The sequence below is a fragment of the Megalops cyprinoides genome, chromosome 10 (assembly GCF_013368585.1).
Source record: "Megalops cyprinoides isolate fMegCyp1 chromosome 10, fMegCyp1.pri, whole genome shotgun sequence".
In the NCBI taxonomy this organism is placed as follows: Eukaryota; Metazoa; Chordata; class Actinopteri; order Elopiformes; family Megalopidae; genus Megalops; species Megalops cyprinoides.
This window is the reverse complement of record NC_050592.1, coordinates 10,063,133-10,090,036: the sequence shown is the minus strand read 5'-3', so window position 1 is coordinate 10,090,036 and position 26,904 is coordinate 10,063,133. Positions and strand designations below refer to the sequence as shown.

Genomic DNA, 26,904 nt, shown 5'->3' with positions numbered 1-26,904 from the left:
TTTAAGATCGACAGTGTTACATGGAACAGTGAGGGGAAAAATCAGGAGTCTTTATAGTTTAGTGACATTGTGGCCTGGATATTGATGGGGTTTTCTGGGAACAGGGCGTATTAATTATTGTGTGGAATAAATCACAGAAAGATAAAGCTGGAAACAGCCACTGTGTTATCAGTGTGGTTTAAAATTTCAAGTGATGCTAGATTGAAGCATTTCCCTAGACATTTTAGAACAACTAACGTCAAGCAGAAACTGCAGCACTTTCTGAAAGTTCAAACAAAGTCGAATTCAATCCTGTGACGACTTTGTTCGATATTAAAACATGAAAAACATATTCAGTATGTCATGAATATACTTGAGTGTAATAACCCTACATCATTACTCAGATTTACCACCCCTAGGCATTTACAGGTGAAGACTGGTGAATATATTAGAACTGAAACAACTCTTTAGGATCTGGTTTCTATGAGTTTTCTGGTTTAATCTAAGTGTCAGTTGATTATACCTGAAATAATGTTTAACTGTATACAATGTATTTGACATGAGAGGGAAGACGGATAATTGTAGGTCATGCATTTATTAGCACCAATGGGAAAATGTCTTAAATACACAATCTTTGTGTTAAAAAAGGATTATGTACAGTAAAAAAAAAAAAAGCTGCAGTTGCATATCAGATATATCCGCATAATGGTTTTCAAAGACATCCTTCCACATTCACTTTGGCTAACGCTGTCCATTTCAGCAGAGCTCTCTGCTCCTGCCTGAGGGGTACGAGCAGCCTCCTTTTCGACCCCAACGCTTCCGCACCAAGCCTCCGCCTCTCCCCCTCCACGCTGCCTTCTGGTAAGGATGACAGCCGGAGATCGGAGATGAACTGAGGTTCTGTGGAGATGCATGGGAGCTGAGGAAAGGAGCACAGTTCACAGGCGACTGAGTCGGATCGGATGGAGCGCTGGGAGGTGCGGGGTAGAACGAGGGAGGGGGCGGGTCATGGAAGACGGAGGGGGCTGCGAAAGGAGAGGGTGGAGGGTAGAAAGTGGGAGGGGCTACCAGCGTGACCGCAGGCGCGTACTGGTAGCCGGGAGGAGCCGTGGGTGGATGTGTGGCGGTTAGGTTGGACTGGGGGGAAAACTGGTGCGTAGAAGACTGTGGACCTGAATAATATGCGGGGAAGGACATGGTGGGGAACTGAGGCATAATGTGATAAGAGCAAATTAGTGGGAAAGAGGGTAGGGGTGGGGCTGAGCTGGGATGCTGTGGGACAGTCCGTGAGAAGGAAGCGCTGGGGTGTGTGGGCGGATGCGTGGGGGCTGCGGAGGGGGGCTGTTCCACTGGTGTTGGCACTTGGGGCGCAGGAGGAGCCAGGTTGGGCGATGGGGATGGAGACTGAGGCCTGGAGGATCCCGCTGGCTGGGGGGTGGTGTTCGTGAGCGTGCTAGGCTGCTTGGAGGACGATTCCCTCCGCGAGGCGCCCTCGGGCGTGTGCTCAGGCACGCCCATAGAGAGCATGTAGTCCACGTACCTGCGCACGTCCGCGGCCAGCGAGCGCAACACCGCTATGGCTTCTTTGTACAGGGAAATGGACCTGTCCTGCCGGTTCTTGATCGCTGCCAGGGCGGGAGCCAGGGGGTCCTCTGGACGGGCGTTCTTTCGCTGGGAGCTGGAGGTAGAGGCAGAGGTGGAGGGAGTGGTGGAGATGGGGGAGGGGACGGAGGCAGGGGCAGCAGGAGCAGTAATGTACGTTGGAGGAGCTGACTCCTCTTGCGGCTCATCCTGGCTGCCGTCCACCTCCGTGTCGCTGGTGGAGCCGACGGTGTCCAGGTCCTCTGCTCCCTGCAGGGTGAGGGGCCGGATATCCTCCCCGGAGACCGGGCCTAGGAGACAGACGCGACACTGTCAAACCAACAACCTTGCAGGCATAATCGGAAACCTCACGACAACTGTAAAGCACATTATATTATAATCTCTAACCACATTTATTTAGTCACTGAAGTAATTCAGTAATTCCTAAAGGCAAGGAATTGAGAGGAGCATGGAATGAAAAGTGAAAGGAGACTGACACATTATATTATATTATTTGCGTTTTGCAGACACTCTTCCCCAGAGCGACCTACATACAGGTTACAGTTTTTTACATGTTATCCATTTATATAGCTTTATATTTACTGATGGAGTTCTGAGTTAGATGCCTTGCTCAAGGGTACAACAGCAGTGCCCCAGCGGGGAATCGGAACGGCAACCTTTTGCTCCTTACCGCTACGCTACGCTGACACAACCCTGAATACCGACCGGTGGACGGGTCTGCGCCCCTCCACGCTTACCGAAGCCGATGTCCGGCGCGTCCACGCTGCCGCCGCTGTCGTGCCCCATCAGCGCCAGCACGCGCTGCTCCAGGGGGCTGAGGTCGGGCGGGTACGCGCCCAGGCCCAGCTGGCTGGCAGCCCGCAGCCGGTTCCTGAGCGTCAGTTTGGTGTAGAGCCACTTCTTGCGCACATCCTCGCCGTCCCTCACCTCCCTGGAGGAGCCGGAGAGCCGCGCGGCGATGTCGTTCCAGATGCGCGTCTTCGCGCCGCGGGGGAGGGCCTGGCTCTGATACCCGTACAGCTCGTCCCAGCGCTCCACCACCCCCGCCAGGAGGGCCCTCTCTTCCTCCCGCGTGAAGCGGGCGCGGGACTTCCTGCTGTCTGGAAGAGGTGAGGATTCGAACATTATAATCACGGTTGTAAAAAAAAAAAAAAAAAAAAAAAAATGTTGGGAGTAGAGACCTCTGTTGTTGCCTTTCTTCACTAAGGCAAAGTACTCACAGCGTAGGTTAAAGAGGTAGCACAAGAATGTAAATGGGTACCTGAATTTGCGTGAAAATGTAATCCCTGCAAGTCACGCTGGCTAACGGCATCTGTGGAGTGGATACAAATTATGCAGTAGGCTATTTTTAAAATGCATGCAAATAGGATTTCACAAAGGATAATGCAAAGGCCCTGCTGTGTGTGCTTACTTTTGCCACTGTTTTGCAAGCCGCCTGGTTGAAGAGGATATGAAGTAGAGTTCCCCACAATCTGCATTTCTGAAGGAATATGAACGTCTTCCATCAGCAGCTCTCCATGTTCTGGCTGCAGTACAGGAATGTTGTAGTCTGTAAATAGGCTTTTAAGCTGGGTTTTACAGAAAGCTTATGAAAATACATACTGATATCAAGAATACACAATATCCTGAACACTACATATTAGACTGCATACATTCGAAAAGTATTCGATAGCCAATGCATACGGCACGCGATAAGTCTCTTAAAGGCAGCAAAAATGAGGAAATCTCCTGTGAGGCAGAGAAGCCCAGTGTGTAGTATCTGGATGGCCGCATAATTTCACTGTCTGACACTCTGACCCAAATCACACATTAGACAAATGATGTTTCAAAGCAAAGTGCATGATTAAACAAATCAAATTAGTATTTTCAGAAAGTCAAAACGACATTTAGTCATTTATTGTGCCAAGAGGCTTGTGAAGGGAACACTGCGGGTCTCCTGGTGAACCTTTGAGCTCCAGCAAACATGTTCAAGTTCTGCAATTTGAAGATTTTCCAGAAGACATGAGGGCGGTCACTCAGACCACTGTTTCTCAGACCTGCTCCTGGGGCCCCCCTGCTCCACACGTTTTCCCATCTTTCCCTGCTCTACCTACCTGACTGAACTCATCAGTGGCACCTTTGATTAGCTGAGCACACCTGATTTAATCAAGCAGCAAGGATAGAAGATATGCAGGACAGGGGGCCCCCAGGAGCAGGACTGGGAATCAGTGACTTAGACCAAGGAGGTGTGCAACCTCCTCTGAATTTCTATTTATAGCCATCTTTTTTTCCAGCCAATGAGCATATGGCCAACTATCATTTCATCCAGGGACTGTGTGTAAAAAAAGAATTTACACCTTACTCATATTTTTGACACCTTATTAAACATCAGCTACCTGGAAAACATTACCATGTGGTATTTTTAAAATGTTTTAGGTGAATCAAAGCGTGCCTTTACCTCGTTTTTAAAGCTGACATATCCAGGGTCAGAGCCTCCCTGATGAAGTTTCACGTGTTGAGACTCCATGGTTTCACCTTTGCCAGGAGCAGACGCTGGGCTTGCGTCTACCCACAGGTGGTTGCACCAATCCGTGTCAAATACGTTAGTTATGACTGGATAGTTGCTCTCCATATGCTCTGTTGGTGAAACTGCAATCGATTACCATAGCTTTCATCTAAATGACAGGCATCTGATGTGTAAGCTAGCAAGCTGTCCATGATGCCAAAGTATGTGTGTTAAGGTAAGCTAACAAGCGAAATTATTTCATTTCAACCGTAAAGACATTCCCGTTAGACAGCTGGATATACACAGTAACGTACACTATTGCTGCCAATTAGCAAGAGATAGCAAATAAGTAACGTTACGATAAGTCAAAGTACTAATCACAACACTCCATTTACTTGTGTACAGGATGCCAATGTAATAACAATCATCTAAATCCGAGAGAATATTAACATCCATCTATCTAAGTGGCAAACTGCATGAAAAATTCACTCATGAATGCTTACTAGGAAGAACTCACCTTTGCTTGCATACTGGCTACCTAGCTAGCTAGGACTAGGTAGCTAAGTTTAGCAAATTTTAACTGCTGGCGAATACACAAAAGCAAGGTGTGCATGCTTGATCTCTTTATGGGAAAGAACGTGTCTGCCTGCTGGCTAAACGAAATTGTCAATTGGACAAGAGGAACCAGCTAGCCTGTTGTTGGCTGTCAACGAGCTAGCTAGCCAACTATAAAAACAAGCTAGCTATTGTATGCAATATTCAGGTAGACCCTTATCTTCGCCATGTCTCTAGACGGTGAGATAACATTATGTATATAAGAGAGGTGGCTATCCAGCTTGATAGTAGTCTTTATTTGACAAAGATACTGTAAGTCAACGGCATATTTGCATTTGACAACATCAGAAGTGGAACAGAGAAGTTTGCAGCTACTCACATTCAAAATGGTGTCCCAGGGGTTGCGCCGCTGCCTTCACGCAGTCGGGCTCCTTGCAACAAACGAAGAGAATGGCATTACAGAGGGCCTTTCTGTAACATTATTCTTATTATTCAATATTATATCGCCATCTACCTGTTTGGTGTGTATAACACCCATAAAGCACATTCCCATCGACAGCCATACTTCACCACAAATGAGCTGGTTTAGACTACAGTGAAGCCTCAACCAAAATGACTGACGTTAGTTACTGAAATGAATGACTGGAAAGAAATGAGGATGTTCCCGTTCCAAATCATAGGATATCTGACCAATGGGAAAATAGTACATACATATTCTAACGCTGGTTCAGCAGAAGAGAAGAGATTCTCCTGCTGTGCTAAGGATTTTCTACCGGTTTTAATTTTATTTTTGCACAATGACAAAGTAGCTTATGCCATATGCAAATATTGGAGAAAATTAAAATGTGTGACAATTTTTGTGTGCAAAATCAAGTGATAAGTGGTTAATTTAGAAAACAATTCTGAAAACTTGGGTCTGTGACTTGAAGACCAACCTGTGTCTGAGGAACTGCAGGGGAAAGAAAAAGATCTTGTATGTAATGGCCAGATATTCAGCTTTAAATGCTGAAAATCCTATGTCCTTTTGTTATAGTTTGTGAATGAAGATAGACCAACCCACAGACAATGCTGGAGCCTCCAGTTACCAACAGAACATTAATAAATAAGGAAGAAAGGTAGACAGAAGACACACAGAAGCTGGACATCTGGTCAGTATATGTAGGCTAATATCTATGGAAATATATTTTTTGTGCAGTTTCATCAAAATTCTGTTTGACATTTGCTAAAATAAGAGATTGTCAGCTCAAAAACAAAGGCCTCAGTGATCTTAATATTTGACCTGGGCAGGTTGTCTAACCAAGAACTATATATACTGTATATATTTTAGATGGCTACAGTCAATTTCAAGTGAATGTATTTGGTAAAATTAAATAAATACCTCCATATGTAAATAAATAAATAACAAAAATTTACACATAATGTCAACTATGTTGCACACTTTTCCAGGAATATAGAAATTGCTTTGTCATCATCATCATTGCCATGACACACAGCTTCCCTTACACTTGGTTTTAAAAAAATGATGAAAGTTTCATGAATAAATTCACAATTGCAGTGCTTCAATTGCCCACAGGAGGGGGTAGAATAATAGCATTGCTGATGTCAGTGCTACAGAGATGTGGCAGAGCCATCCTGGATTTGCTATTAGGTCCATCCAAGCACTACACTGTTCTTTGTGAAACTGTGCTCTATATAGAACCCTCCAACTGAAGAACACAAGAAATAAAAATATTAGTCAATATATGCTAATATGACTCTTTTTATTCTGTTTCTTAAACACTCCTCTGATACAGGATTTCTGGGTTCAGACCTGGGGTGAGGGCAACAGGCCAGCAAGTGAGGGAGGCCAGCCCTGTAGTGGGGGAGGCAGGTTATATGGCAGGGGTGGGGGGTGAGGCAGCTCACCAAAAAGGTTAACCTGATGCAAAGGGATTAAGGAGATTGCTAGACAGCTGGAAGAGGAAGGCGCAGTGCTCTGGCAAGTGCTGGACTGAGAATACTTACAGCATCAGGAAGAGTGAGAAAGACATAGAATTATTATTGTAATATTTATATATACTGAAATATAAATGTCTGTACGTGTGCATCCTATTATCTACAGCTATCTAGGTAATCTAATTCTTAGAAATCATATTTTCATAATGGGCTCAATTCTATAAACGTCATCATTACCTTTCTTTCGTTCCTTATTTTGCTCCTATGTTATGTGACCTACATTATGCGTACATACATACATAAAGAGGGCAGCACTGCCCAACACGGAGCACTGAGCTTTTCGGTTAAACTCAAACGGATCCAACCTTTGCAGTTTATTCACACCTCTCTCCGTCTAATATTTCATTTCTCTGTTTTCTCTTATTCTCTCTCTCTCTCACACACACAACCTATATATAGATACTGTACATACATACGTATGAACACACACAGTCACACAAGCATGGCAAATGACGCTAGATCTACAAAAACCACAGCTACATCTGAATCACATCCTGGGGTGCGATAACCAGTTCCATGCCATACACGCACACACGTGGCAGTTTACTCACAGGACAGAGGCACTGCATGTAAGAGTGGTTTTATGAGTTTATAGTGTTTTACAGAGGTGCTCTTTGGTTTCAGGCAAGCCTGTGTGATGTTGTAGGACACCTCAGACATTGACCTAAAGATGCTGTGCTATACCTTTTCAACCATTGAATTCTGCATGTACCTTTACATGTCACTCCTCCTGTTCATACAGGCAGGGGAGGGCCTGGGGAGTGGTTGTGGTGGACCAGTGCAAGAGAGCCTGCTGGCTCCACCCTGGAGTCATATAAGAACCTCCTAGCCTTGTTTCCTGACCATTGCAGATAATCAGCCCTAATTGTTGGTATAAGAATAAGCATAGGAACTGTGGCCTCCAGAAGTTGTCATGGTTTTCATGGTTGATCAAAATGCCTAATACAACGTTTACATAAAATTAAAAGGATTATGACAACTACAGCTAGAGACAGAGGGAGAAGGGGGAAGAGAGGGGGGGAAAGAGGGAGGGTGAGAGAGGGAGAGGTACTGACATGGCATATTTACAGTTTTCCAAGTACGAGCCAGTGTGTGAACTAAGCTGTCTGTGTAGGTTTATGTAACCTCCGGCCTTCAAGGCACACAAGCCAGGCGCTTGCCTGATCTTGGCGGCTGACACAGGGGCGTGAAAACGGGGGACGTGGCAGGCAGATGATGGTTTGTGGTGGGGAAGGTATGGAGCTGACAAAGACACACTGTCTGGTTTGTATTTGCTGTCAGCTCAGGGATAGTGAAGAGAAGACTTTGCTTAACTTTTGGATTGTGGAACAAAATTGGTTAATGAAGCCAATCATCATGACCTTCAAGAATCAGTGATGTGACATTAATAATCATACTAACAATTTTGAAAAAGAGTCAATGCCACACTCATATTTATGGAGCTGTGCGCATTGTATGATTAAAGCCTGAAACATTGATTGAAGACCTGTTACAACTGAATGATTAAAATTGGAACAGGTCACGACCCGCTAAAATTTAATTATCTACTGTACTGTACAATATTTATTACACCGACTCTTATCCCTCTGACTGTAATCTACCATGAAGTCAGGCAGGATGAAAGTGAGTGAGAGAGGGGGGTCGAGAGGGAAAACAGATGAGGAGATTGAAACTCTGAGAGACACGGAGGAGGAGTGGAGGGATCGTTTTTTCGTGCGTGTCTTGGAGAAAGAGAGTCTCTTATACTCACACAGCATGTGCTTGGCCCGATCAGCGGCCTAGTCTCGTCTGCCCAGCGGGGGACTTTCCTGAGCTGGCTGCCCAGGGGAGGGGCACCTGCTTCAGCCACAAACACTGGAAGAAAGGAGGGCGTGAGGGTGGGGGTAGGCGTGGTGACGGGCGGAGCTGGGGGGTGCTGTTTAGGGGGGAGCTGCTGCAAATGGAAAGATACTCAGACTTCCAGGAAATGGATATGTGGAGGATTTATGAAACGCTCAGGTAACACAAAATGACGTTCGAGAGAAGAGAATATTTTTCTAGCATTTTCCCAAAGGACAAGCCTGTAGTCTTCAAAAAATGTCTACTGAACGCTGAAGTGGTATTATCATTGGAGCAAAGTAACCACAAATGTAAACTTTCACGAAAGACGTATTGGCAACCATCTTTTCCAATATTTTGTTAAGTTGAATAAATATATGTGTTTTAATTTCACTGAACATTCAGTCATTGAAGTGTGACATACAAGCAGGCATGGAGAAGAAAAAAGAATCTATCTTAAAGGAGACTCATAACAGGGGCTGAACAGGCACTGTTCAATGGATATAAGTTTGCTAAACTGTTTGCACTGGAGTGAGGTCCCTGTTACTGCAGGAGCTACACACTTAGTGATTTGGCCAGTGAGGGACGCTACCGTTTAGAGGCCTGCTTCTACCAGTTGCAGCTAAAAAAAAACCTAAAGCTCTCATGAACTCAAATGAATATCTTTAAATTGAATTGTTCTGCAGTATGTATTACATACATCTTCTAATATGTGCTCAGACCACATCTCCTTCCAGTCTCCAATAAGTAATCATGGCGTATATGTTCAAAACCCTTTTAGGTCAAGTTGCCGGGCTGGTCAAGGCTTTTCATTGATTAGATGCAAAAAACAGTAAAGACTGTAGATCTTTTCCTGAAGTGCATGCCTCATTTATAATTTACAGTAATCAAGGATTTTCCCTCCAAAAATGTTTTTCTTTTCATTTTGGATGAGTGCACTCTAAATTATAACATAACAAATGGTCTTTTCTTCTGCTAGAAAAGAGTTGCTATGAGTTAAATGTGTTGATTCTGCTTCCATTCTTTTAAACTCTACTGAAAAACTTTAGGTGTACTAAGTCTATTTACCTTGCTGTCTGACTTTACGAATCCAATTGTTCTCCTTCTCTATTTGCATTTATTTTCTGACCCATATTTCTGACCACAGCCTCTCAGTCATTCCCTCTCTCCCCCACCTCACTTCGCTCCGTCAAACAACAATATTTGTTCATCTGCGTCAAAGAACAGCAGGTTCCCTAATACAGTACAGTAAAGCCATTCACACACAGACAGGCCGAGACTCACCAATGCACAAAACCAAGTAGACAATCCAACACGACCATACAAACAGCCCAGGAGAAAGACACAAAATCTCAGACTCACTGACACAGACACACAAACAAAGTGTGTGTGTTATGCAAACTGAAATATCTTCCTGACTAGTCAGCACGTTTGGCCTGTAGTCTCCACATGTTCTGTCATCTGCTGTTCTCATAAACTGACAAACCATTATCTGCAGTGCAACTTAGAGTTCTTTGGCAGTTCAAACGGGTTCAAGCCAGGAATCCCAAAAACCCCCAAAAATTCAAATCATTAGTTATATTGAAGTATATAAAGCATTATTTTTTATTTTTGATTATATATTATATTGATCAAACTTTACAAACATAACTGTGTAATCACCATGCAATATATTGCATGAATTATCATAAAAATTCAAATACATGCAAAAACACATATTTTTGAAGAAAAATGGTTTCAATAGCCTGATGAATGAAGGCACCTTATAAGTACAGAGGAACTGTTTGGTCTTGAAAGTAAAGAGAAAGAATTGTGATCCTTTATCCCCCATGCCCTCCATACCAAAAGGAATATATGGATCACAGGAAATGGATTGTGAATTCTTAAAGCTAACTTTCCTCATCAGCACCTATGTAGAAGTACATGATGATACAAGCATCAGACCTGATGCTGTACAATTGGATGATGACCATTGAACAATTCAGAATACACACAAACTACGTCTCCCATAAGTCATAACGTACGGGTGTCATCTAACTCCTTTACAGGCACATGAAGCCTCACCAATTGTGGACCCCAGTCACACAGTTGACATGTTTAAAGGAGTAATGATGAGTCAGTTCCCGGTTGGGATGTACAGCGGTATACAGACTAGATTCTGCCTTTGAGCTTCCTCTGGAGCTGTAGTGTAAGCATGACTCCCTCCAGACATTCAAGGATATTGGGTTTAGTCTGTCTTGGTTAGTCAGTGGATGAAAAACACAGCAAAATTGTCTGTGTTTGCTATGAAATTTGAAATATGGATCATTTTAAAAACTATACCAAGTGCAGGAACTGTAAACCTGGTATGGTCCCTTGTTAAAAGGAAATAGGGCTGAAAATGGAAGTAACTACTTCTGTAGTTCTCTTTGTCCTTAACATCCTTGTATTTGCCCACACTGACAGCTATATTTCAGAGAATGAGTCAGAATGAATCATAAACTTAAGAAATATTAAAATGTCTCTATGCAGCCTTGTTCCCATTGGTTGAAGTAGGAGTACTTCTTCAGACTGTGTCTGTGAATCCCAAAAGTGAGACACTTCCTCACCACTGTGAGAAGGTTCTAGAATCACTGAGCAGCTGGACCAAGATGGCACTGAAAAAATACACCCACTTTCTCTGCCAATGAGGGGGTTTCAAGTAGTGTCTTGCTCTTAGACATCAATGAATTGAACTCCCCTTGGGGGACAGCTGGGCTCCTGCCGTGGGAGTCTGCCTGGAGCGCTTTCGTTTGCCGGTGAGCAGGGTGTAGAAGAAGGGGTTGACACAGGAGTTCCCGTAAGTGAGGCTTGTGAGTACTCTGTTGACGGTAACCTGAGTGCTGGTGGGGACAGACCTCAGCACCTCTGGTTGGTACAGGGGCAGCAGCTGCCAGATCCAGAAGGGGAGGAAGCAGGCCCAGAAGGCCAGAACTATTCCCAGGATCAACAGCAGGACCTTAGGGCGGGGTGCGCGGGGGGGGTAGGTGCTGCTTGTGTTTGCCCAGGGAGGTTGGGTTTGGGAGACCCAGTACAGGCGGCCCAGAGCAGTATACAGTGCCCCAATTGCCAGTCCTGGGCCGAGGATGCTGGTGCAGAAGAGAACGCTCATGTAGGCCTTGGAGCTCTGCTCATCCCAGGCCGGCACGCATAGCTTGCCCTCCTGGTTTTCCCCATCTTCCAGGTGGAGAGTGATCATCATGGGGAGGCTAAGGGCCAGCGCCAACCCCCAGGCCAAGGCGACTCGAAGCAGGCCTGGCGATGGGGAGGAGGAGGCTGCCAGTGGGTCAGCGACAGCCCTGTAGCGGTCCAGGCTCATTGCAGTGAGCGTGAAGATGCTGGCGTGCATGGTGAGGAGATCCAGGCTGAGCAGGAGCCGGCAGCCCAGCTCCCCGAAGGCCCAGTCTGCGGCCAGGCTGTCGTACACGATGAAAGGCGCGGTGGAGAGGTAGAGGAGGTCCGCTAGGGCTAGACTCAACACCTGGAGGTGGAGAGATGAAGAAGCAGAGGACGAGGAAGAGGACAGGGAAGGGGATGGGGAGCGAGGAGAAGAGCTTGCATGGCAAGGCCACCCTAAACAGCACCGGCGTCCCCCACGTCTCCTCCCTCTGCGTCGCCCCAATAGGAGCCCTAAAGTGTAGAGGTTTCCCCCAATGCCAAGGAGAGACATGAGGGAGAGCACAGAGCAAAAGAGGGCCGTGGAGGCTAGACTCGGAGAAGGGGACAGGGAGGGTGAGGAGGAGGGGAGCGAGAAATTGGGGAGAAGAGGGAGGGTGTGGGAGGCAGCAGGAGTGGGGGAGTGGGGGATCGAACTGGAGAGATCCATGTAGAAGGTTGGGAGGTGAACAGTAAAAAATGAAGGTTAGTGATTGGTTATGTTTCAGAGTATGGGTATAACCACAAGTGTAAGAGGATGGATAGGGGAAGGGTTGGTTTTCAGGGGAACTAAGAGTTGCCAAAAAGGGGAATAGTTTAAATTAGCCAGGATTGGGGTGCAGTTGTTATTAATTTGGGGGTAATGGGTGAGGAATGGTAGGAGATGAATGAGGGAAAAAGAGAAGGGAAGATGGAGAGGAATATACGAGTTAGCATAATCTACCCAAATAGTTTGTTAAAACCTACATCCAAAGTGCTTCATTTAATTCAATCTCACCTAACCCTTAAACTGTGGTTTTAGCTCATGGAAATGTCAAACACGAGTAAATCACTCAACAGACTCACTTACCTAAGAGCCAGTTTTAACAAAACGTAAAACAGAACCTCTGCCACTGGACACAACACAGGTTTAACAGGGATTCACTGAAGTGAGATGTTGTTTTTGGACACACTTCACCTTGGAAGACCCAAGAGACTTGTCACTTTTTCCCCTGTCCGGGGCGGGGAGTGAATTCAGCTGTGCGGTTGCGTGCACTGAATTATTGGCCGCACAGCAGGGAGTGAAACCTGTCCAATGTCAGGCTGAGGAGTACAGCGCGTGGGGACAAAATGTTACGGATGCTTGGCAGAGATGCTATTGTGGCAGAGAATGGAAGGACAAACATTACCAGGCTGGGCCTTGAGGTGAAGATGTGTGGGGGGGGGGGGGGGGGGGGCACACGTTTGGGTCTGGTTTCTGATTTATGCGTCCCTGTCTCTACTCTCAGACACCAGACGCAGTCCGAGGGAGTGCCAGGAGCCAAGCATCATGCTGTCACCACATATTTAAACGTTACAGAACATATTCCACACCGACTTGTGAAATTCCTTGGGTTTGCTACCCTGGAGAGGTGAAACAAAAAATCTGACAAGATAGTGCCTCATTTATAATTGCAACAACAATCATATTTGTCAGGATTACGATTGGTATAGTGGTAAGTGTTGTTGCTTCCATCATGGACACTCAACAGTAGTTATAATCTAAATCTCTGTGTCTCATGGTTGTGTGCACTTTTGGCCATTATTCTATGCAGTCCTACATGGAAATTGCTACTCTTATTTGAGGGACTCCAAATCTTGAGTCCCCTTTTCAAATTTTTAGTAACTTGAAAGCTGTAACTTCATATGGGTGAACATCAAAGGAGCTACAGGGGGTAGCTGGGGAAAAAAAGTAGATGACATATGGTGACCCCCTTGCACTGGGGTTAAGAGCTACTGTTGAACTGGAGGGGTTGCAAACCTTACCCCTGCAGAGCCAAAATCCCTCAGGTTTTAATGGGTCTCTACAAATGTTAACACATTAGATGCATGATTATTAAAACTAAGAGGTATTTAGTATTTATTGTAATTATAATAATGTTTCAAATCTGTCATTTTTGTCAATTCATTCCTAACTGGAAAAAAAAGGTCACGCAACTGCAGTTGACACCTAAAATTGCCCAAGCGACAAATCTTACTTTATGTTCTCCTTATGCTTACCCAATGATATTCTTGAAAATTCCGGTTCTTAACGTTTATAACTACAATTATTGTAATTCCATATCACTGTATGGAAAATGGATCACATGCGCTCAACGCGTCAGTTACCGGCAGAATTCAATCAAGTAATAGAGATAAATTCAAATAAAATCTATACGGTACTCTCTGAACTGCACACAAGACATGGTCCTTAACACAGAGTAGAACGAAATGAAACCGACATCTAGAACTATAACTTGGTAATTTAAATGCACATGTATGAATTTAAATGTATCTATAAAAAGAGGAGGAAGCCAGCATTGATAACAGGAGGCGAAAATTGAATGCTGTTCACATAATAATGAAGTATTTAACTCCAACAGCCACAAATGAGTACACTCTACTCCTTCCTAAATAAACAATTCAGCACACACAATGTACACATATTTACAAAAAACATTATAAGATATAATTTTGCCCATAATTAATATATCGATGTCAGTTGGCAATTTTCAACTGGCAGTTGCATGAATGACGGTATTTGAAAAGTATACATTTTATCATCTGTTGATTTGCATATTTGTACCTCAAAATGTGGTCTGATTGCTGAAAAATAATCCATAGAATTCTGCGTTGCTCCGATGAGCTGGCTTGTCTTCAGAAGTGCCTATTTCCATCTTCCGGCACAGTGAAGAAATTAGATCAGTCTATTGTCCGCTTTCCTCTTGTAATTTCCACCTTTGAGTGCGTATCTTTAACAAATATATATGTAGATATTCTTATTGGAGCGAGAAAGGGAGTTCTCTAACTCTTAAAAGTGACTCAGCTGGTGTCCTCCTGGTCTCTCTCTCTCTGTACCTTTCTTCCTCTCTCGCCCACTCTCTTCATGTGTCTCCGTATGTCCGCGCGCGCGCGTGAAAGGAGAACATGTGTCTGTGTGCTTATTTTTTCGCTTGTCGGCTTATACCTTATAAGTGTAACGACGGTCATTTGAGAGTTAACGACTCCTTAATTCTCTAGAGGCCTAAGCCCAATTCATCTGTAACCTGTTATTTTGAAAATCATGCTGGCATGCTTTTTATTTGCCATTTTATGGTATTTATGTCTTTGTGATTACTTATTATAGCGCGATATAAAACTGTAGCTGTCACGACAAAGTACACAGAATATGCATAATAATTGTCATTTGTTTCCGTTGTTTAACGTGAGATAATAGAACGGGAAATTATGAGCCTCTTCGACATTACTTGTTCAAACTGCTCGATATAGTTACAATATACCTAAGTTTATTTAAGGGCAATTGGCATTCTCCTATTTATCTTCGGTAAATAATTTATTCATTCATAAATAACTGACTAAAAACTGATCGTAGGCTACTACATATGACACAAATTCTACATTTCGTGCTGGTGAGTGGGGATTTGGCAGATTTTTATCACTTCAGACAGCTAGAATAACATTACCTTGAGAAGGGAGTAAGGCTACTGCAGCTACATTAAGGATATACACAACGGATGCGTTAATGTTTAATCTGTAGAATGTTTGATGGAGTCTTAACAACTCCATAACACAGTTTTAAATGTAAGTGCTGCATAATACCATATGGATTGACAAGAACCTGTCTTATGTTGTTATCCTAACGATCTGTCCCATCTTTCAGTAAAGGATAACCACATTTTCATCTAATTTTAGATGCTGGTTATATCACATATCACAGAAGGTCCACTAGGATTTGAGGCTCGAGTTTAAATATTCATACACAATTAATGAACAAGGCACCTTTGAGATGTCAACGTGTTTCAGAGAAAATGGTTGCAATGTAATTATCCAGAAATTTTGTAAATTTCTTTCCATGTATCTTAGACTTAAAACATCAGTAAACCAATTCAATACCTTTATATTTTTTAACTGCAGTATATGAAGTCACTTACAAGTACATTATTTACAATTAAATAATTTCCCCAATATAGTAATGTAAGACTCAAAAGCAAATAACAGTGAACATCTCATGCCCATCTATTCAGATGCATTTGTGGATGGCAGCACTTAATATTGCTCCCTAGTCTGCAATTGCATTTATGCTACAGAAAGCTGAGATTAATGAAAACCCATCCACAGCTACAACTATAGTTGCACTCACAGCTGAACCGCTTAACTAATACTGGTGAATATTTTATGTGCTCTCCTGATTACAATTGGCAAACTGTGAATAAGGTTAATATGGGTGCTTCTGAGTGTTCCGTTCAAGAAATTCAATTTAAAACAATGGAACACCCCTGACTATTAACCATTGCCGTAGGATACTTAGAAATATAATATAATATTACACATTACAAAATAAATAAATGTTCTATATGCCTATGATAGCAAAAGTGTAATATATGAAAATTCCAATAATAGAATTTATATTTAAATATGTTGTTCGTGTCTAAAATAAAGATATCAAAATGGTATGGCATGAAACACTGGTGGAAAAATTTAGCAGATTGTTAATTAGTAGATGTTAATTACATTGTAATAATAACAATAATTATTGATACTTAAAGTAATTATTTTACAAGTAAAATATATAAATAGTCTTAGAGCAGATTGTACAGAATTGCAGTCCTAGGGTGCTTTAAACTCCTAAACTAATAAAGACTACTTACATTCAATCACTGTCTAGTCAATGAATTAAGGCTCAGTTTTCTCAGGCCAATAAAGTTAGCTAAGGTTTGAGCACATGCTCCTTCCAGTAAGATCAGGATGACTCACATGGAGATCCTGTCCAGTGGAAAAAGAACATGTGGTGGACCCACTGACACGACAGTGGGAGATCGTAATACACTGTCATTTCATGAACCAGTGCAATAACTAATGCAATACCTCACCCAATGATAACAATAACACAGCTACTTCTGTCTATGGTATTAAAATATCTTTTGTGTCACTGTAAATCAAAGAAATTGCATTTTCACCCATTTGAACTGTGTTGCAAAGGGCCATTGAAATCTGTCTTATTCTTGAGGTTATTATTATTACTCCAACAACAATAATAATCACTTTCAATGATTATTATTATTATTATTATTATTATTAGGTGAGTGGTAATCAGTAAACTCTTAACCAATCAGCCCATGTGGGAGGGTGTGTGGGGGCTGTGTGTCTGTGTGGAAGTACACAGACAGACAGAGACAGCCTGTAAAAGAGAGAGCCGGAGGGCGGGGGACATACCTATCCCTGCAGGGTGTGAGGAATTTGAACAAATACCTGGCACGGGCATGCCAAAATAGGCAAAGAGGAGAGAGGGTGGAAGAGGCTTACAGACAGACTGGACACTAAAGTACATGAGAATGGATTGGCTGAGAGAGAGTGGGGGGGGGGGGGGGGGGGGGGGGTAAGGTTACACAAAATATATTATATGTTCTTTCCATAGATCATGTCTCATGTACTTTATCTTGGTTGTCCATCTGTCCCCTTTTCTACATCCATCTACTCATGTCTTTCAGTGTTTTTAATCAGTTGAGCACGATCTATGCGTGCAATGGCAATATTTTAACTGTCCCATAATTTCTTCTAGTTTTACGCAACTACATTGCTGCCACTATTGACACTAATATAGTAGCAATGTGGACAGAACAACAACAATCAATCTTTTTTGACTGAGGGAACCCTTGTAACTTTTCTTTGAAGGGCATATGTCTGGAATCCATTTGATTTGGGTAACCTATCAAGGATTACTAATGCAGAATCAATTTGTTACACTGACCCAAACAGTAAATTATATTCCTGGCAATCAGCGGAGTAAGACTGACGTCTACCTGATAAACCTCTCTAATTTGTCAGTCTTCACTCGGTAACAGTTGTGGATCAATGACTTACCAGTTAATATTATGCCGGAATTCCCAAAACTCATTGAAACTTTTTCAGCTCATGCAATAACAACGCAGTGATATGCTGCAGTATTTTAAATTTCCACAGTCTCTCTTCATTATCACACAGGAGTCCCTGAAAATGCATAATGATGTTGGTAAATAAATTAAAGTGAGCAGGTACTCATAAATAGCTCCCTCACTGTCCGCTGTCCCTCTTCTCTTGCTTCATTATGTTAATTAATTCTCTCAATCTAACCGTCTGCTGACGAATTGCCCACCTGTTGCACTGCCCCTTTCTGAAGATTTAATTAAATGGGCGGACATTTTTTGCTGTAACAAATGGTTGTTTCTCAGCTGATTAGCCAAACTCACAATGAATTATTGATTCCATTTCGACAGTGTTTGTAGTAACGTCACTTTCCTTCATCAGCCAATACAGACCACAGACCACAGATGCAAGCTGTTAGAGCCCCAGTTTATGGCTTAGGAATTGTTTACAGGCAGGATTTTGAAATACCCATTCAGCTTAGAGAGAAAATATTATACTGGTTGTGTTTTCATGTTCTTTTATGTTTCATTAGATCATTACTCTCTTCCGTTCAGAGTAGGTGATGGTGTAGTGGTTCAGTGTGCAATTCAGCAGTTTTGGGGAAACTGTAAATTTACACAGCCAATTATTAAACACCCTGCTGAATGTACTAACCAGACACATTGTGGTAACTTCACTTCAAAACGCCGCCCCCCCTTCACCTGTTCACAAAGTCCTCTGAACATAAGGGTTAACTGCCACATAATTGGGTCAGCCAGTTCCCACACGACTGACCACTGTTGAGATACTGTTTTTGGTGTTCTCTACATTTATGCAGTGAGATTGTTTTTTTAAGGTATTGACTAAGGCAGAAGATTTGCTTCAGGCGTGGATACAGAAGCTGTTTAAGGGGGGAGGGGGACCATGTCTGGAAATAAAGACCACTGGCAGCTAATGACATGCATCAACTCATCTGGTACTCATGATAGTAATGTCATGGGAGCTCTGAGCTTTGCTTCCATTGTGGGTGCTGGTACACCATTTGCGACATCTTCGCTGCTGTGCTCACACCCCTGAAGTTAGAGTTGTCAGAGTGACCCACGCTCGCCTGTTACAGTTTACTCTCACTGGTTATGTTACACAGCGGAGGAGATCCAGTGCTTGTAAGCTGATAGCTGATGACTCATCAGCTGCCTAGCAGGGCACTTCCCATTGGTCGAGTTTAACACTGGGTGTTGGGCTAACAGGAACCCGGCCGGGTGTGCCTGCCAATCACTTACTGTGGGCTTTGTCAGGGTCCTGATAGTGCAAGAAGCTGTGAGTGTGACAGAACAGAATTTTGAATTTTGGTAGTAGTGGCAGCATTGGTGGTGCTGGGGGGGGGGAGGTTGGTGGGGGCTGTGACTGGAGGCTGTGGTACACCCCAGGGCATTTCCCAGGTCATGGATGCTGGTAATGGTGACTTCTTTTCATGTATTTCTATATGACTCCATTTGGATGAACACCTGCACCGAAGGTCTTTCTAATTTTCCCCCGAGTTCATCCACTCACTGCGATTTCTTTGCCCTGTGCACTGCAGTCTACTCTTAGGACTCTGCTCAAATCCTGCTGGCATTCCCAGGATAGTGGCTGTGCCCCAAAGGAACCAACGGAAGGAGTCCAGCAGGGTCTGGAATGCCTGGAGAACAGTATTGCTGACAGGTGCGGGAGCGTGCGCTGCCATCCTACCTTACGCACAATTGCCAGTCCATGATGATCTGTCCCTGCGCATTCAGATTTCGGCCCTTCGTAGAAATCAGTGGGTTCTATTGTGTGACTTCACCCTCTAAGAATGTCCTCTTGTAAAGTATCCACGAGAGTTGCTGAAAGATGGTCACTGTGGTTGAGAGTCCAAAAATATTTACCGCAAGATTTCACAGAATCGTTTTCGCAGAAGAACCAGCTGCTGAAATGACTGGTTGTAGAGCTCCAGTGCTGTGACGCAGTGATGCAAAGAGGCCTGTTTCTCTGGATAGATGGCCAGCATATGGTCTGGCCACTGTGCTGATTTACATGGCTGCAAATTACTGTCCTGCCTCATGGTTAGCATCTTGAAAATCACACTCATGTGAAAATATCATATCCCAAGAGCTGATCTGGACGGCAGTGTAGCATAGTGGTTAAGGAGCAGGACTTGTAACTGAAAGGTTGCCGGTTCAATCCCCGCTGGGATGCTGCTGCTGTACCCTTGGGCAAGGTACTTAACCCACAGTTGCCTCGGTAAATATCCAGCTGTATAAATGGATAACATTGTAAAGAACTGTAACCTATGTAAGTCTGCCAAATGAATAAATGTAAATGATCTAAAGCTTTCCCTAGGATGAAATCAACATTGTCACTAAACGGTGACTTGGAAATAAATGACAATGTTTCTTTTTCACTATACAATGTTTTTTTTTTTTCATTTATTTTGATGATCACAGAGCTCACTAAACTGTGATTATGGAGGGAAAAAGTAACAATAATCATGTTTAACTGTCATTTGAGGATCAGTTTAGTGAGCCAAGCGTTTGTCATCCTCTGACAAAGAAGACAAATAGAACGAGTCATGCTTTGAAAAATTTAGGCACAATTCCATAATCCCCTTTAATGGAGATAGCAGGGCCACAGCCAGCTCTGAATTCCTGAAAAACCCAATGTAATTCTGACTGATGCAACAGAATTCTGACTGACTGTCTTGGCACATCCTCACAGCAGTGAGGCACATGGGACCAAACCAATCGTTTCACTGAATTGACAAGAAGGAGGTGCCTTTCAGTCTTCATGTTCTTGTTAAGCACCAGTCGTCTTAGCAGCCGCCTTTGGTAGCAATGCCAAATGAAATGTCTCCTCACTGATCAAAGAGCAGACCTCATGTAGCATCCTTCGACACATCTTCTGCGTTTTATTTTGTGGTCCTGTAGGACACTTCTTGGTTGTGTTTGTCCTCTGTGGTGTTGTTTTTGTACGTTCATCTTGTTCTTTCAAATGAAGAGTGTGTCTGCTGTGTATAGGGGAGACATCACAGCTACTACTACTGCCATGAGGGCTTTGCTTGCACATAACTTTTTCACAGAATCTCAATCAACTCAAACAACATTCCCATCATAGCCGAAATGTCATGCATGAATGTGTGCCAACTGCCAAGATGAAGGCCACTGGGACTGTGATTTTGTCCGCTGAGAGAGTCTGGCCTCTCTTCCTCTGTGCAATGAACGCTTTGTAGGTGTGAGAACACTATGTACTCCACCTAATGAGGCTTCTTACTGTGATGGAGTACTGACAGGAGCACAGACACACATTAATATCTGTGAGATACAGAGGGTTATAAGATTGATTACACATCTCTTTTTTCTCATTATATGTGTTTAATAAAGGATTGGCAGAGGAACAGCAAGGCCCTTATTGTGATGCATATTGAATTTAATCTCATCTAAAGCAGCTTATTGTGACTGCCCTCTGCTTGTTTGTTACACGTGTCCACCCTTGCTTGGTATTATTTTACCTCTATTTAACTGGTCTTTTTATTGTCATACACTTGATCTCATTCAGTTTATTTAGCACCAATAGCGCTGAATTACCTGCTTGCCATAGCCTCTCCAGTTAGCCGTACATACATAAAATTAGTGTAAAATATCTCTACCAAAGACTTCCCCAGGAGAATACATTTTGACAATAAAAAAAATAAACTATCAGATTGGTCAGTCACAAAGGTCATAAATCGTATGTTAAATTCAAAAGCTGTGTCATCAAAACAGTGGATTTAGCGAGCCCCTCGTTTTCTAAATGTAACCCGGTACTGCCATCTTGTGGAAATATAACGGTAAAATGCCTATTGTGTTACAGCTTTCTTCGCATAGAGGGAAACAGAAAATAGCTGTTGCAAGATTATGTTTAATTGACTGACATTTTTATAGTGTTCTGCCTTTGTCCTTATTCATAAAAACCAACGAACTACTGGTTTTTAGCACAGGTATGGTGCTTGGTATTGAGACAATCTAATACAAAAATAGGTCCGCACTACATTGCGCTTTTGGACAGTTGTTCTTTCAGTTATGCCATACTGGGCCATAATGAGATAATATTACCAACTTATTAGCAACTATTGCTGCTTTTGATAGAGCTGCTTAAGGGTGCATTGACTTTATTTCATGCTGGTGTTGCATGTATGTTGACGCAAGTAAAACCAGACATTGCACTGTATAATAATCTGCCATACACGCAAACACGTCTGAATTATTTCAGAAGAGGTATATTTCATTTTAATTAGTGTCGCCTCTCTCTCTCTCTCTCTCTCTCTCTCTCACACACACACACACACACACACACACACACACACACACACACACACACATACTCACTCTCTGCCTGCGGAGGAATTTCCATTGATCAATTACGGAATTTTAACTACAAGTGGACTAGTGCACGCTTACAGAGACAAGCACAAGCAGAAGTAGAATTCAAAAGACTGTTGATGCAGTTTAATAACAGATCTTTAAATTGATAGGTCCAGTTTCTAAAGATAGTCTCCATTTTATGTGACTGCTTGTAGGCAGCATCTTGGTCGTTCAAATTAATATGGTAGTAGTAGCAGTGTTGTTTAATTGTGCACTCTTTCTGTTTATATGCATGTTAAACATTTTAAATAAAATATTAAAAACACAGAGAGTTTTCTTTGCGCAGATTAAGTACTGGACTCAATTATCAACTGTCAGATGTGATGGAGAAGTGCCACTTGGTTAAACCTGTGCTTGTCATCTCATTTATTTCGCCTCATAGCATTACCTTCTGATCCAATTTGCATCGCTAGACGGAGGCGATGACATCAGAGGTTACCGTTTGCGTGAATTTGACCGAGATTACATCAGATTAAGTATCAGTCTCTCAACAATAACCACACTCTGATATGTTGTCCACCATTAAGTTTCGATCTGTCTTTACACGAAATTGAATGTTGGTGCATCCCAAAATAGCTTTTCGATTAAACAGTACTCATTCACTATGTGAACATATTACCCCAAGCGAGTTTAAATGCAACAGAAAAATCCCATGAAGTGCAAATTGTCATATAGTGTTAAGACTTTATTCACGGATCTCCCATTGTGACACCCCGTCAACTTTTTCTCTTTTAACACTTCGTTTGAGTGTTGAAATAAAAAATACACATACAATACAGAATCTACACATTACTGTCGTTCCGGTTGTTATTGTTTTCGTTATTGTTATTATATACAGACGAAGAGAGGATGGAGAGATTGCCAGAGGGGAGGGGGAGACCGTCACTGTACGCACTAGAGACGCAGACCGCAAACAAGATTAATACCCCCTCGGTCTAAACGAGTTCAAGTGTTTGGTGAACACTCGTTCCGTGGACTACACGCTGTTTCACCCCTATATTCCCGGTTTGTTTCTTTGAAAAAAAAAAATCTCGTGAAAAGCATTGGAAATACCAGTAAACTGACTGCACCGCCGCGATGGACGGAAAGTAGTCGGTGAGTGTTTTTTAAATTGTGAAAAGTTCGGTTCAGTGCTGCGTGACGACTCGCTATGTGAAAAATTTCCAAGTAAATTTTCCTCTTATGTTATTTCATTTTCCCCTTTTCATCAATAAGAATATATACTGTATAACTTTGTGATGTATAACCGTAATGGATGACATGAAGAAACTATGAAACGGTTAAGCATCACTACCAAAATTATAGCGTGACATTTGATATTTCCATTTCATATGGAAGCTGCTATGTTATTCATCAGTTAGCTACAATTATGACTGCAATTCATGACTGGTAGCAGATGACCAAAGCTGTGGATTTTAATACTGGCAAAACATATCTTAAGAGCTGAAAAATATTACGCATTCCCTCAGCATTGTCTAAAAAGCTGTCCGCTTTTTAACAAGCATGCATGTATTTCAGGAGGTGAGACATAGTGCAATTCTTTTGATTTGTATATTTCTGTGGAACTTAGTTCTTAGATCATTCTTTTTTCAGTGTATTCAGTTTCAGGTTGGTTTTTAAAGTTGTTTATAATTACAAACATTACTGACAACCTAAACTGTGGCATGTAAGCCTGTTGTAGTTATAATGACATAAATGTAATTCATAACGTTTTATTTCAATCTTTATATTGAAAAATTCATGCCCTCAGCTCAGTGAACACGTAGACCTGATTATTTAAAAGTTTGCAAAAGTATAACCTTGAGCTACTGAAAGCCTTGAGCAGTATATTCTACACCAACATCCAGTGAAAGACCTTTTTTTAATATCAACATTGAACACTTGAGTAAATTCATTGTGCTGAAGGTGTATGTCTTTACAGAACTGGTAGAATTTTTTTTAGTATTTTAAAAGGATAATAGTGGGAATTACTCAATCACCTTCAACGTCGTCATCATCGTCATCTTCATCATAATCATTGCTGAGAAAACAGACTTCAACCAGCTGTGTGTGTGTGTGTGCGTTCTAAACTGCTTGGCTCTGTTTGCAGTAAGCCTGTAAAAATAAACGCTTAATCTGGAATCAGTAGAAAGGATTATTGCACATCCTTTCTTTCTTACAAAACCAAGTGAAGTAATAAGAGATGGGTGGCATCCAGCGGTTGGTCAGAGGTTTGTAAGAAAGCTACATATTTGTTCCTTTCTGTCATACCACACAGAGATACACACACATGCACACACACACACACGCACACGCACATGCCCAAGCACACCATTCAGAATCCATCCACTATGGCACTTACCATTTGAGCTGTGGATTCAAGTAGTAGAATTGCATTTAACGTACAAAATATTGCAGTTGCTCAATTTGGGTACTCAACATTAATAACAAAGTACCATAAAGTTATATCAAGTGACCCCACCGACTCTTTTTGTCTCTCTCACTTGGTGTCTTTGCGCTTCAATGTCTAGACATACATTACCTTATAAGGAAATACTCATTCTAAATGAGGAATAAATTCATTACCTTTAGTGTTTTCATCACCTACAGTACACTCTTAGCAGTTATTTGTTCATGGATGATAAAGTAGTTTTGTATAGCCAAGACAGCAAGGGCAAAATGGCTGTTATTATATAAAGCTATATAAAGACAGACCAAGCAGGTAGATAGACAGACGGGCAGGCAGGAAGACAGACAGGCAGACAGAAAGACAGACAAAGCCATAGCCCGGATAGGGAGAGACTGAAGTCTGGTGGGGTATTTTAAGGTTGCAGTTTAATTTAGATAGGATTATCCAGATACAGACCTTTAAAGGGATTTAACACTTCAAACTTTGAGTCAAATTAATAGTCATTTAAAGCAATCTATTAAGTTGTTTTGATTAAAGGCAGGTTTAATTATATACATTAAAGACGTACAAGAGTTTGTCATGAATATCTCAATATACAATTTGTGCATGCTGTATGTACATAACATGTAGTAATTGCTCTTCATCATGCTTACTGAAACGTGTTGTGTCACATTTGCACTAGCAGTGATTAGTAGCTGTACATTGTATATATTTGATTTTTAAAATATACTGAATACTGTTGCATTTCTATTTACTGTTGCATTTCTATCTATATATATGTTAAGTAACACACTGTTTCAGTGTTTATTACAAACTCTCTGACTCTTTTTTAAAACCAACTGTAAACTTGTTTTGCTTTATTGTTGTCCAAGTTGGATCTGTGTAGTTTTTCATTAAACAATGTGCAATCTCTTCATTCTTCCTTTTGAGACTGACACAGAGAGAGAACTTCAGTTTTTGTGTTTGTCATATCTGGAGAAAAACAGAAAATGAAAGAGCATGGTGATGTCATAAAGTGACTGGAGATTTCTGGGTTATTATGATCCCAAATTTAATCTGCTTTTTTTTTTTTCGAGGGAGACAGAGATAAAGTGAGAGGGACTGTGAGTGTGATAGAGAGGTTCTGTCAGAGAGCATACAGTAAACTAATAGTACAATACATTAGATGAAAATGGTACAGTGTATTAATAGTAAAACAAAAACCTTATGAGAGAGGCTGATGAGGTGAGAGCAGATAGTTCTTCTGGCGACACTATTTCACCCCGCAATTGCACATGAAACAGGGCAGAGTGAGATCAAATGCTGTGGATTACCAGTGCCTTCAATCTGTGACCTTTCCAGTGACCATTGAGGTTTAAAGTCAAAGGCTTAACATGAACTGAGAAAAGACTGGAAGGGGCACAACTAAAAAAAATCCTCATGATAACACAGCCTGGTTTCTGTTCTGTGCAATTAATGTCATGCCCCTTCACCTCTCTAAATGAAACACCAGAGTGATGTTCAACACCTTGCAGTGATGTAACGCAAATGGTTTGATTTTCACTGAAACATATTTTTAAACAAGTGTATAATGTAGCAGTACATTAATGAAAGCTGCTGTTGGCTATACCTAGCCAGTCTTGGGGTGAGTTGCTGCTGGCTTATTCTTTATTGGCTTGTCCCATGTGTCACGCAGGTGTGTTACCCATGGTACGTTGCCTGGTCATCCCATCCTAATTCCTCTTTCACTTTACGGGGAGCATAACTTTATGGTCATTGACCCAGAAAATAATTAGCATTTCTATAATGATCACTTATTACTGCTTGCTGAAATAATGAACAAGAGCAGGAAGAGAGACAGAACAAGAGAGAAAGAAGAAAGAATGTCAGAAAAGAAGAGCAAAAAGGGAGAACAGGACAATGCATTGCAGGAGAGGAAAAGGAAAGACTTTTAAAAAGAAATAAATAGAGCCAAAAGTGGTAAATATTTACGTGTTTAGAATTTTGTACAGCACCCTAACGTTTCAAGTTTAGGAGACATAATTTCTTTGATCCACTCAAAGTGGGAGGGGAGAACAACAGACTTCTAATGGCTTCAAAAAAGCAAGAAGAAAAGAGAAACACTTTTAACTTATTCCAATATTTGTTACCCAATGCTAATCATAATAAACCTCCAGTTGTGGTAAATGTCATCGGTCTTCCCACGTCTGGTACAGCACCCCTTTGTTATTTTGCAGGTTTCACGGTCCACCGAAAACTGCAGCATGACGAGGACTGCGATAGGTCAGGGTTTAGCGCTAAAGGCTACAAATAGGCACCGTGACTCATCTGAACTGTGGTCTCAGGTACACTACTATGTTTCACTTCCCTTCAAAAGTACTAGAGAGATAATCCCTTCAGCACGCACACAAAAA

At 42.1% G+C, this 26,904-nt stretch overlaps 2 protein-coding genes across 2 annotated transcripts; both read right to left on the bottom strand.

Annotated features, from left to right (window-relative positions):
• Window positions 1-726: 726 nt before the first annotated feature.
• LOC118785160 (extensin-like) lies at window positions 727-4,186 on the bottom strand. The gene is made up of 5 exons (XM_036539724.1): window positions 4,019-4,186; window positions 2,993-3,107; window positions 2,843-2,893; window positions 2,319-2,681; window positions 727-1,871 (listed from the first exon to the last, which is right to left on the bottom strand). Exons 1-5 carry the CDS (start codon window positions 4,085-4,087, stop codon window positions 736-738), a joined length of 1,734 nt encoding a protein of 577 aa, XP_036395617.1. The 5' UTR covers window positions 4,088-4,186; the 3' UTR covers window positions 727-735.
• Window positions 4,187-11,135: 6,949 nt separating this feature from the next.
• Window positions 11,136-12,278, bottom strand: LOC118784431 (urotensin-2 receptor). The gene is made up of 2 exons (XM_036538665.1): window positions 12,060-12,278; window positions 11,136-11,957 (listed from the first exon to the last, which is right to left on the bottom strand). Exons 1-2 carry the CDS (start codon window positions 12,276-12,278, stop codon window positions 11,136-11,138), a joined length of 1,041 nt encoding a protein of 346 aa, XP_036394558.1.
• Window positions 12,279-26,904: the final 14,626 nt, after the last annotated feature.